At 44.7% G+C, this 13521-nt stretch overlaps 1 protein-coding gene across 1 annotated transcript in view; it reads right to left on the bottom strand.

Moving 5' to 3' along the window:
- Window positions 1-13521, bottom strand: part of ABCA12 (ATP binding cassette subfamily A member 12) — a 644885-nt gene that overhangs the window by 452722 nt on the left and 178642 nt on the right. The window contains exon 4 of the mRNA XM_078680598.1: window positions 899-1023. Coding sequence (XP_078536724.1) covers window positions 899-1023 — 125 coding nt within the window. The remainder of the gene's footprint in view (window positions 1-898; window positions 1024-13521) is intronic.

Consider the following 13521-nt stretch of genomic DNA (forward strand, 5'->3'; position numbering starts at 1 on the left):
GCATTTTACACATATGTTTAACTCTACAGAGGAAACATTTTCCATTTGGAGAAACCCCTTCCTGACACCCCTACGAAGCTTGAGAGTGTTTTTCGTTCACACTTTTGAGGGGAATGTACTCTTCTCTTTGCTGCAGAAAATCTCAAACATTTCCAGGGTAGGAAATTGGTCAGAATCTGACCCTTTCCTACAAGCACGTGAGTTTGTGGGGATACGCAATCTTCTAAGGGAGCAACATCTTGATTCACTCACTCCTAACCCCCTTGCCTGGAGTTCACTACGGAGTAATGGCATTGTAGCTGTAGTGTACTAATACCCAGTAGTAAATACATTTTTGTTGGCTTGGCATCACTTTATGAATGCTTGATATGCATAAATGGAACCATTTTCAGTCGTAAACGTAGGTTTGAGGACAAAAATACATTTAGAATCTGGTTCATACCATCCATGTGCCAAATAATCTACTGAAATGTACACAGTTGGTGACAGGTGGCAATGGGGAATCCTGCATCGTTGGTCACTTGCCTGGCTATGCACATCAGCCATCATTGCGAGTGGCCTTTTAATTTCGAAGAGTTCAGTAAAGGCAGTTATCATACCCAACAGAATTATAAGATCTACAGGACTACTCTGAATCTCTTTCACATAGAGCTCCGAAATCTCTGTGTGGAAATCCAGGGAGAAATGAGTTACAGTTGGAATCCGACCTGGAATTACTGCTTCCAATGGTAATTTCTCATTTCTAAGTGGACCCTTAGGGTTCAATTTATACTTGGTTGCATTTTCCCCAACCCTGGAATTACCATCCATACTGCATTCAAAGTTCTGCCATCTTGAGTAGGTCATAAAAGGCAGATAACCCACAGAAGACAAGACTAAGAATGACATGAGTACATACCTGGCAACGCCTTCTGGTCCACCTCTTGCTCAGGAGGTCCTGGTGACGGCTCACCACCTCCACCATCATCTGTCTGTGTGTCTGCCGTATTCTGATGGAGGGTGTTCCACGGAAGATCCAGCATCCTTAAAAGAAGAAAATAGACCAATAAGCATCTCTATGATATTTACCTATTCAGAAGCTGTAACAACACAAAAAGTTGTGTCAGAGTTGATTCATGGTGGTGGTATGGGGGGGGGGTTCGGCTTCCTTTTGATGATGTGGAGTTTGAGAGGGAACAAGCTCTCTCCGGAATGCACTGTGCAAAATGTCATGATGACTATAACTTGAATGCCCTCTAGTAACCCAAACCTTTCACATACTAAAATAACTTGTACATTTTATGTAATTCTCGCTTTCGTATTGGCTCAGCATCTATATTTAAACTTTTGTTTTGTGACAAATGAAGGCAAGGGCCAACACCCTGGGCAGAACAAGTCTTTATGGAGGCCACAGTACTTTCTATGCCAGTAAAACTCATAATTGCTGGTTATTCTTGCAGTTCTTGTCGCTGGGCTAGAATTAGTCACCTTTAAACATCATTAGAATTGCCCAATGGCAGATGCATCTGCACATTTTGAAACAATAGGTTTGGTTGTGTCAAAGACAACTGGAAAAAAAGCAACTCTTGCCTCAGAGATTAAAGCATAGATGCAGGAAAGGATGTCTTGACTATCCTCCATGTGCTGCTCTCAACACACACATTATCATGATGTTACCCACAACCTCATCTAAATGACACTACTACAGCCACACCTCTAGGTTTCTTCAGCCCATGTACTTCTATTTAGGTTGAGCCTCCCAGACAGAATTAGCTGTTTAATTGCAAAACACTTTTCGTGGGCTTAACAAGAATATACAACGGCTTGCAGCTCATCCATTGTTTACCAATGGTTGGCTTTACTGTCACTCTTATTTGCCTGCTCCTTACTGGTGTTCCAGCTTATGAATTCAGTGTTTTACCATCCCATTGAGCATAGCCTCTTTACCATCTCTTTGATTGGCTTGCTTCTGTGGGTCCACTACTTGCTTTTAGGAAACAAATTTTGTGTTATTTGCCTGTGTTTTCCAGCTATCTCCGCATGTGCTTTTCTCCCCCCTACAAGCTACTTTTCCTCGCATGCCCATGAGCTTCTCCCCCTCAACCACACTCATGTTGTGATCTCTTACTTCTGTGAGCCAACATTGCTCTCTTTCACTTATGTTGCTCACCTGCTCAATCAACCCAGTCATCTTTTTCAATAAAAAACAATATTTAAGCACTTTTATACTACATTTTAAAACAGAGATTTTGCACTCCTTTTTTTGTATTCACCAATTCATCTCAGATTGATCAATGAAAAGGAAAATACCTATGTAATTTTGCAGACATGAGCATGTGTGTTGAACGCATAAGCGTGCCTACAAAATGATGCTGCAGTTAAGCTAATGCACTTGTTTAAATAGCCATGACACAAAGATTCTGAAATGCATGACTAAAAACGATTATGAAAGTTGTCTAACAATGAGATACACATTACAGCTTAATATACACACATTAGATCTATAAATAAAAAAATATAGGGCCTGATTTAAAGAATAGTGGAAGGTATATGCCGTCAAAATGTGCCAGATATTTTGTCTGCCTCATTTCAAGTGTATTAAATGCTATGGAACTTGTTATAATGCAGGTGGGATATCTATCATGTTTTTGGGTGGAATAAACTGTCTCCAATTAACTCTAAATCAGGCCAATAATTATCTAAACTGACATTGATTGCGCCGATCTCCCATCAATAATACATTCCAGTCAGCCGCGCTCCGTGCAGGTAACAATGTGGGGCAGTGGGGCCGGATAGGGGAGATTCTGACGAATGATGCAGAGGGAACATTTAATATTTATTTAATCATCCCTCTGTATTGTCCCTTGAAATTCCCCCCCCCCCAACATGGCCCCATAGCCAAACTGCTGTTACTTGCACAGACATCAACTGATTGCAGTCAGTCTGTTATAGCACCACATGCACAATATTCATTAGCTGTTTAATTTTCTATATGTTTTCAAGCAATTTGTCGTACAAAAAAAACCTAGCAATAGACACATACATATTTATACCAGATATAGGTGATTTTTTAAAATTTCTCATGGAAGCTTCCTAATAGGATGTTAGGGGACCCATATCTGACTACCGTAGTTTGGGAAACGGACATTACAACGAAGCCGTTTCCACGAAATCGTTAACCACGCATGCAGTACAACGCATGCGTGGTTACCACGAAAGCCTTTACCACGCATACCTTTACTACGATTTTTGTAGTAAAGGTATATGTGGTAAAGGTAAAAAGTAAAAAAAGGGGGGCTTGGGGGGGTCTCCCCCCCAAAAATAAAACTCACCTGAAGTCACGTCGGTTTATTTATTTAATCAGCGTCGTTTAAGAGAAAACGGAAAATAAACTTCCGCTTTCTCTTAACGACGTATGACGTCACCACGCAAGCAATCGAGGTAAATGTTATGCGTGGTAAACGAATTCCGTTGTAACGCATGCGTGGTAAAGGCATGCGTTGCAACGGAATTCGTTGTAACGTCATACATTCCCGTCATTTCAGTCATGTGTAATTATTCAAACAGGCTCAATGTATGTGTCACTATACTCTTAGGTTTCTAATCAATCATATCAAAAAATGAAAGCCATGCAGTATACCGTAAATTTGTTATCAATAGATGGTGTGATATTGTTGAGAAAGGAATATCCCTTGCATGGTAAATGGGTGTGTTCTCATGCTCTGAGTGCCCGATTGCATGTATCTGGTATCCTGATTTTTTTATTTTGGCTCTTGCTTCCAGCGAATGTGCCGAGACCTAGAGCAGTCCCTGAAAATCAGTAGATCCTGGATTTTTCCCGTGACCAGGAGGGGTGCACCAAGCATGTCTTCCTGCAATGAAAATGGTCTTTTGTCTCGTCATAGGTTTAACATGTAGAGTGGTGGTTGCGGCAGCATACCACGTTTCGAGAATTGATAGCATGATCAGACCTTTTTATCTGAGTTACTGGAGTGGTGGCCAACTGGCCCACTCCTGTAAAATTCCACTTTTATGTGCTTACTCGATCTTTAATGATAACAGCGTGTTTGCGCACTAAGCGTGGTAAGGTTTGTAGGCTGTTTGTTACATCCATGATGTGAGTGAATGAGCAAGAGTAATGGAGGCCAGTGGGGTCCATTTTGGATACCCTTGGTAGGGCCCTGCACAAGATGGAGGTGAGGGCTGGGCTCCCAGACAGTGGAATTGTATTGCTCACATTTCAGTACAGGGTAAGTATGTGCCTAGACATTGCAGTCAGAAGAGTGGAGACTGGTTTCCTTTAGACTTTCGAAGTGCCATTTTGGTCAGCAAGGAGCTGATGATTAGTCTTCCTGGGCCCTGCCATTTTGTGGGTGGTGGCAGGCTGCAGACTCTGTTGTGAAAGGTGAGGAAATCTTCAGGCAAGACTTGCCATTTTGTTTTTCCCTGAATACTTCTTCAGCTGAGTTCATGACAGCTGGGTTCAGAAAACTCACATCTCTTAGTGCCTGCCTGTTGTGGGTGCTTTAGGATGGGAAAACCCTGCCGGGAGGAGCATCACTCTACACCAAGGTTGTGTCAGGAGAGCAGCCTGGAAAGGAAATTTGAAAGGAAAACCTCCCTAAACTGTTTCTATAGTTTCAGAAAGTGGATCCACATCTCCTGTTTGCTAGTTCTGGATTCTGCATACAGGTTGCACATACATGTCTATATATGCAGATGTGTAATATGCTACTTAATGCTATTGTTTAGTGTGGAGAGGGGCAATGATTAACAAGAGCAATGGATGAAATTTGACAAGACAGCTGCCTTGTGAAAGAATAAACTAATATCTTTGGAATTGCACAACCAAGGTTGACCGCAGACCCTGTAATATGTTGTGGCTAGCCAATCCTCTATGAAGCATGGTCTTTGGTTGTGTGCTGCGGAGATTGATTATAAGGCCTTTCCTCTAGTGAAGCAATGCACTCAACCTGCTATGGATGGCCAGGCTTTAGCCGCACCTATGGCCAACCCACCTCAGATGAGATTGGCCTAAAGAGCTTGTCTTTTGGCTTGGCTAAGCCATCTGACCATCTACCCTGTTTAGAGAGGCCGGTCAGCTGTTTTTGTTTTTTTACGATATGTCACTGCCACGCCTATCTGGGTGTTGATGTACAGTACAAAAAGAAAGTGAACACCCATGGTGTGAAGGTCATTCAATTTTTAGTTTTCCCCACTTTGGGAGATTGTTTTTGAAAGATACAAATCTTTCAAAAAGTTTGATGGCTGGTGGTCATGTTTGATGGAGTGCCTGTCAAATTTTCCCTAAATTTACAGGAACCGCTATGACGGTGGTTTCTGCCAATGCATATAGATGTCCTAGGTACTGCTGGCTATCTCTTAATTTGTCGGGTGGAGTAATGGCAGGGTGGTGGATGTAAAGTTCTCCGGTACCCTATCTGCCTTCACTCTAAATCAGACCCTAAGTTAGTAGACTTGAATCTGTGAACGTGTTTGCCGGAAATGGAACATGGACATCATACAGAGAATGGCCAAGGTAGTATCTTGTTGAGTATAGTTATGTATCCTGTTCCTTTGTATGTTAATTTAAAAATAAATAAAATGTTTAATGCATTAAGACAATGCTCTGCAACATTCCCAAATTAAAGAGTCAGTTGTGCGGGCTGAAATTTGGGGCTGCAAACCCAAGATGGCAGCGCGACTGACGTTTTCAGCTGACTTAAGCCAATTAAAATTTGCATTTACTTTCTTATTAAGGTTTGGAGATCTGCTCTACTGATTATAGCTAAATAGATATGCTTTCTTCTGTTTTTCCTTTTAGCAAATCTTTCAATTTATATTTGGTGCTGATTGGTTAAGAAGCTTTAAGACCTTGCATAAAAATAATTCTGTTTTGTGGTTTTAGTTCCAAAGAAATGACTACTGATGTCACAGTATCCACTATTTTCTTATAATTCTAGGTTTTCTTTCTGACATGATGGTTAAAACGACTTTATACGTGCTGAAGATGAACACCAATAATGTTTCTATCCTCTTATTCACCGATGCTCCGCTTTTATTAGGTCACACTGAGAAGTCACTCCATGCTCTACTAAAAGATTTTTCCAACCAGAGCAATGGAAAGTTACTTGTAGTTATTGGAGTAAAAACAAAGTAATAGTCAAGGGGCCCAGTAATCTACCAAGACAAACACCCAGTTTATGAAATTATTTCATGGAGGTAGCTCTTTGTATCGAGGCATAAGATTTTCTACTACTGGTTCTTGTGGTACCAAGAATATTTAGAGCAAGCTGCCTGTCCCCAAAAACTATGTGGCAGTCAATCAGCATGGGAAAGAAGACTCATTTCGAATGGGACCTCATTTTTTTGGAGGGTTTCTATTGATCCACTAATAGAGACAGAGAAAAATCTGTGAACTTCCAGTTTCCAGCAAGTGTTCATATAAAGTACAGCCGATGCGTATTCGTGTGAAGCAGACTTTTTCGAAAGCTTGTGTCTCCCCCTTGATGGAGACTAAGGTACTGTATATAGGAAAAATTGGCCAAAAACCCAGTAGTTAAAATAAAGGGACCCTTGAAGTGTAGGTCAACAGTCAGATAAATGAGTTTCAGGCCACCCTCCTCAAAAGAGTCCATGCCAAGTGTCAAACCGAAAAGAGACTAGCTCACGATTTACGAAAATTACAAGGAGTAAAAGACTCGAGTATGTTTCGTCATGGGGTGGGAACACCTGGTGAGTGTGTTCATAAAGCCCTCACCCACCAACCTAGTTGGTGGCATGCTTCATCATCGGGCCCACCCAGTGACACCTAGCGTGTCCCGGGTGTGCTTCGATGCCTGATTACAGCGGAGCAGGTATATTGCTGAGTGTGCAGTGAAGGGTGTTATGAGAGTGATGTTAAAACAGCTTGGCGGGGGTCCCAGTACCCGAGGGTAAATTAGACTTTAATACCTGGGCCTCCGTCAGCGGTTAAAAATAAGGCTGTTGGATGTCAGAGGCGAGTTACGACCTCCCACATCCGGTGGGTCAACATGTTTCAGCCAGTGCCTTATGTATATGCTGGCTTTCTTCAGGACCTAGATAAAAGAGTGTGTGTAATTAAACTAGTGGGTGTGTAATTCCGACTATGTGTCTACACGCCCTAAAGTGTTTATCTATGTGTGAGAGGGGTATTCCCTTCTCAAAAACACCTGTACATGTAACATATATGGACAGAGACAAAACATACAGGGAAAAAGAGAGTCACTCGGATGTATGGCATTAAACACATCTGGTTGCCGTCACTAAAGCGGGTGGGATGTTGGCTATAGGCGGCTATGGTGTAATGGTATTGGTGGTACCATTAAGTGAGGGATCGCACATATAGTTCGGGAGTGGGGTGGCTAAAACACGAATATCACATACATAGTGCATATGTGAGAAGCGGCGCAAGAACACGTTCTTACGTTAATTTTAGCAGGTTCGGATCTCAAGGTTGAGAGGTGGCAGGGGGTTGACCCTAGGGAGAACAAAGGTTGGACCATACCGATTAAGGAGACCTGTAGGGAAGAAAGATAGCGCTTACCAGAGGTGGTGGTGGTGGTTTCTCATACTCACAGCTTTTCTGGGCAGAGCCTTCTCTGGACCTGTAGTGCCTCCTTCGCATACCGGTGAGAAATGACCGGTTCGCTGGGTGTTATATACTGGGGTTAATTGAATAACCATGTGCACCTGCAGGTGAAGGTAAGAGTGGAAAGACTCGAATATTCGAGTCATGGTGCATGAGTGAGCCGCTATGCGTTGTGAGCGCAAGCGCAATACCAGCGGGTGTGAAAGCGCATGCGCGAAAGGTAGCGTCTTAGTCGCGCATGCGCGTCGGAGCGTGAGGCTCAGTGGTTGATGGACGCACGCGCGCGCAAGTCTCAAGGTGTGACTGCGGTGCTAGGGGTTACATTTACCACAATAAACGAGGCATGGGCCGGTGGGAACAAGTGTGTTGGACTACAGAAAGTGCATTCAGGTGTATAATTTGGTATTAGACCATGGTATGGTTGGAGTGAAAGGGGGACAATAGTCTACATAATACTCAGAACTCAGAGGCTCTATCTCGGGGGAAATATGTTAAGGGGATAGGTCACAAGCTCAGTTAGGTATCATACACCGAGATGGGTCATGGTGTGGTAAGTGCACTGCAGTTAGGGATATGCCAAGGAGTTCCATGGGATGGCATCATTGAGCCCCTGGGTGGCTGTTGAAAGACGGTATATCCACCGCTGTTCCTTACTTAAAAGTTTTTTGTCATTGTCCATTGTGCTTTCTGGGACCTGTTCAATGACCGTCCAGGTTAGCTCGTTGGGTGTGTGACAATAGGTGATGAAGTGGTTGGTGAGTCTGCTGATGTTTTTCTTACATCTTATGGTACTCCTGTGTTCTGTTATCCTTGTCTTGATTTTCCGAGTCGTCATACCGACATAGCGGAGACCACATGTGCATGTGAGTAGGTATATCAGGTTACGGGAGTTACAGTTGGTGTGGCTACGTTGAGTCCAGACCTTGTTCGGCTCCAAATTCAGGGTTTTGGTGTGAGTAGTGAGGTGACATACGCTGCAATCATTGCAGGGGTAATGTCCAGCGACCTTTGGGAGGCCCCATGCGTTCAAAGTAGTGTTGGTAGGTTGTTTAGGTTGTGGTCTGGGGCGGGTGCTAACCAGGCGATCTTTCAAGTTGTTGCATCGTTTGTATGCAAATCTCGGGGTGTCCCATTGCCTCTGTCCGGATTTGATTATTTTCCAATGTTTTTGATGATTTTGGACACTTCATTGGACGCCGTGTTGTAAGTGGTAACACAGGTGACGGGTTGGTCGCCTTGATCTTTGGTGACAGTCTCCAGTAGGGCTTCACGGTTCTGGTTCCTAGCCCTTTTCTGTGTTTTTCTGATGATGGCTTTAGGGTAGCCACGGTGTTCCAATTTGGTAGCCAATTCATTGGATTGCTTTTTGTAATCGGAAATGTAGGTGCAGTTTCTGCGTATGCGTAAAAACTGTCCGTAGGGTAGGTTCTCTCGGAGTGGGCGAGGGTGGAAGCTTGTAAAATAAAGCAGTGAGTTCCTCGCAGTTGGCTTGTAATAGGTTGTAGTGACCAGGGTCCCATCCTTAACTGTGATGTCCAGGTCTAGAAAGGGTAGTTGGCTATTGCTGGACGTGCTGGTAAATTTAAGGTATGGGTCCCTGTTATTGAGCCAGGTCATGAATCTATCTAGGTCGGTCGGCGATCCCTGCCAGACCACCAGGATATCGTCTATGTACCTGCGCCAGCTCAGGATCTGATGGATGAAAGGGTTGGTATCTGTGGCTATGTGGGACTGTAAAAATGGTGGACATACAATCCCGCTATGCTATGGGCGAAAACGCTGCCCATGGATGTCCCATTTGTTTGTAAGTAAAGGGTGCCTTCATATTCAAAGTAATTCTCTTTGAGAGCTAGGGTTGCACAAGTCATCACAAAGTCCCTGGGGGTATGGTATGGCCAGGGGGCTTCCATGAGGATGTCATGGAGTACAGATACGGTGGCATCTTGTGGGAGGCTCGTGTACAGACTCTCCACGTCCAATCCTACCAGTAGTTGTGTGTTTGGATTGAACTCCTTGTTGTTTATGACCTGTAAGAGATGCTTGGTGTCTTTGATATATGTAGGTGTTTTTTGCACTAGAGGATTCAAGAAGAAATCACAGTACCGTGACAGTGGTTCCAATAAGGAGTTTCCACTCTTACCTTCACCTGCAGGTGCACATGGTTATTCAATTAACCCCAGTATATAACACCCAGCGAACCGGTCATTTCTCACCGGTATGCAAAGGAGGCACTACAGGTCCAGAGCAGGCTCTGCCCAGAAAAGCTGTGAGTATGAGAAACCACCACCACCACCTCTGGTAAGCGCTATCTTTCTTCCCTACAGGTCTCCTTAATCGGTATGGTCCAACCTTTGTTCTCCCTAGGGTCAACCCCCTGCCACCTCTCAACCTTGAGGTCCGAACCTGCTAAAACTAGGGTAAGAACGTGTTCTTGCGCCGCTTCTCATATATGCACTATGTATGTGATATTCGTGTTTTAGCCACCCCACTTCCGAACTATATGTGCGATCTCTCACTTAATGGTACCACCAATACCATTACACCATAGCCGCCTATAGCCATCACCCCACCCGCTTTAGTGACGGCAACCAGATGTGTTTAATGCCATACATCCGAGTGACTCTCTTTTTCCCTGTATGTTTTGTCTCTGTCCATATATGTTACATGTACAGGTGTTTTTGAGAAGGGAATCCCCCTCTCACACATAGATAAACACTTTAGGGCGTGTAGACACATAGTCGGAATTACACACCCACTAGTTTAATTACACTCACTCTTTTATCTAGGTCCTGAAGAAAGCCAGCATATACATAAGGCACTGGCTGAAACATGTTGACCCACCGGACATCCAACAGCCTTATTTTTAACCGCTGACGGAGGCCCAGGTATTAAAGTCTAATTTACCCTTGGGTACTGGGACCCCCGCCAAGCCATTTTAACATCACTCTCATAACACCCTTCACTGCACATCAGCAATATACCTGCTCCGCTGTAATCAGGCGTCGAAGCACACCCGGGACACGCTAGGTGTCACTGGGTGGGCCCGATGATGAAGCATGCCACCAACTAGGTTGGTGGGTGAGGGCTTTATGAACACACTCACCAGGTGTTCCCACCCCATGAGGAAACATACTCGAGTCTTTTACTCCTTGTAATTTTCGTAAATCGTGAGCTAGTCTCTTTTTGATTAAATCATATATAACCCCGGGGATAAGGACTAGCTACCTGGTCCTCTCTCTCTCTCTTGATTACGCATTCTCATAGGCAGCGCACAGCTGCGAGAGCAATCCCAGCACCATGGCAGAAAACCATGGTCTGACCTTTGATGAAAACGACGTGGCAGACATCCTTTCTGACCCATCGTTCCAAGCAGACTTCAACATCGCAAGCACCATCGCACAGACCACCGATTGGGAGAGCCTAACAGAAAAAAGTGCAACAGGATACGCACTATCCTTCATGGGACAATCCTGACTCAATATCTCAGAACCAACACAGCTCCTAGGGGACTTCTAGTGACCAACGCACCCAGGATCTTCCTCGATGACGCCATCTTTAGGAAGGACTGGGCCCAGATCGCCTGGCACTGCACCAGGGACTGGATGATCCTTATCATAAAAACGGCCAAACGACTATCAAAGGCGTTTCTGATCGAAATCCAAGCTACAGAAAGCCACTTTAAGGCCACCATAACTTCCTACAAAAAGAAACTGGACGACCAGAATAAAGACATAAATGAATACAAGGAATACTTGACCCAGGCAAAAATTAAAAAATTCGACAAAGACCTTAAAAAATTCAGTTATGCCAAAACATACCCGTACTCGGAGGATGATTACACCCCACAGACCAAGAACACCAGCATGTCCAACTCCTCAGGGGAAGACAGCTCTGTCTCTAGTGATTCCAGCACTGGCTCACACAAACGGGGAGGACGAGGGAGACGAGGACAACGCTGGCCGAACACTTGGCAAGGAGGACAACAAGGACACTTCCACGGTTTCCCACCAAACTTCGTCCACATACAAAATCCCTATTATGGTTTCCCGCCCATGTACCCCCCGGGACCCATGCCACTATTCGCAGGCAACCAAGGGCCACACATTCCTTTTTTAGGACAGGGCCGAAAGGCACGGGGGAGAAGAAGAACAAACCCACAACAACCACAAGTCCACTGGGAAGAGAACCCAGTGAGCTCGAACACACGCCAGAAGACGAAAGAGGCGACACCTGGGTCCAGCAAGCAATGAGGCTAAAACGACCCTCCCTCGCTGGTATTTAACCTATCCAGCACACCCCTAACCATCAAAGAACAGTCGGTACTCGAAAAAGGCTTGTCGTTTGTCCCTACAACCAAGCTTGACAAATTCAAATTACATGTTGAATTGGCCCAATTCTTTAGAAAACTCAAACTAAAATCCTTCTTTGAGAAACCAACCCCAGAAACAGAGCCAATCAATGATAACCCCAATGTCACTGGCCTCCGACCTAAATCCACGTTCGTGCCACCACCGTCTACCATCCCACCTGAGATCACGACATTTGAACAGGCTGTGTACAATGACATAGAGAGACTCAACCCCACCAACCACTTCAACAATCTATCCTGGGAAGATAGGAAGACCCTACAACGCCTACAGGACAACCCCATTGTCATTAAACCAGCGGACTAAGGGGGAGGTATCGTCTTACAAGACAAACAAGACTACGACACGGAGTGCCGTAGGTTACTGAGTGACAACAGAAACTATCGAAGACTGGAACATGACCCAACAGAAGAACTACAGACCACGATCCACGCACAAGTCAAAAGGGCAGTTGATGCTGAGCACATTTCCAAACAGGAAGCAGACTACCTATGCCCCCTACAGACTAGGATCCCGTACTTCTATACGGTACCAAAAGTACATAAGGGAATTAACCCCCCCCCCCTGGCAGACCCATCGTGTCAGGCATAAACTCCTTATTGGAACCACTGTCACGGTACTGTGATTTCTTCTTGAATCCTCTAGTGCAAAAAACACCTACATATATCAAAGACACCAAGCATCTCTTACAGGTCATAAACAACAAGGAGTTCAATCCAAATACACAACTACTGGTAGGTTTGGACGTGGAGAGTCTGTAAACGAGCCTCCCACAAGATGCCACCCTAACTGTACTCCATGACATCCTCATGGAAGCCCCCTGGCCATACCATACCCCCAGAGACGTTGTGATGACTTGTGCAACCCTAGCTCTCAAAGAGAATTACTTTGAATATGAAGGAACCCTTTACTTACAAACAAATGGGACATCCATGAGCAGCGTTTTCGCCCCTAGCATAGCGGGATTGTATGTCCACCATTTTGAACAGTCCCACATAGCCACAGATACCAACCCTTTCATCCATCAGATCCTGAGCTGGCGCAGGTACATAGACGATATCCTGGTGGTCTGGCAGGGATCGCCGACCGACCTAGATAGATTCATGACCTGGCTCAATAACAGGGACCCATACCTTAAATTTACCAGCACGTCCAGCAATAGCCAACTACCCTTTCTAGACCTGGACATCACAGTTAAGGATGGGACCCTGGTCACTACAACCTATTACAAGCCAACTGCGAGGAACTCACTGCTTTATTTTACAAGCTTCCACCCTCGCCCACTCCGAGAGAACCTACCCTACGGACAGTTTTTACGCATACGCAGAAGCTGCACCTACATTTCCGATTACAAAAAGCAATCCAATGAATTGGCTACCAAATTGGAACACCGTGGCTACCCTAAAGCCATCATCAGAAAAACACAGAAAAGGGCTAGGAACCAGAACCGTGAAGCCCTACTGGAGACTGTCACCAAAGATCAAGGCGACCAACCCGTCACCTGTGTTACCACTTACAACACGGCGTCCAATGAAGTGTCCAAAATCATCAAAAAACATTGGA

Source organism: Lissotriton helveticus, chromosome 3_1 (assembly GCF_964261635.1).
Source record: "Lissotriton helveticus chromosome 3_1, aLisHel1.1, whole genome shotgun sequence".
NCBI lineage: Eukaryota > Metazoa > Chordata > Amphibia > Caudata > Salamandridae > Lissotriton > Lissotriton helveticus.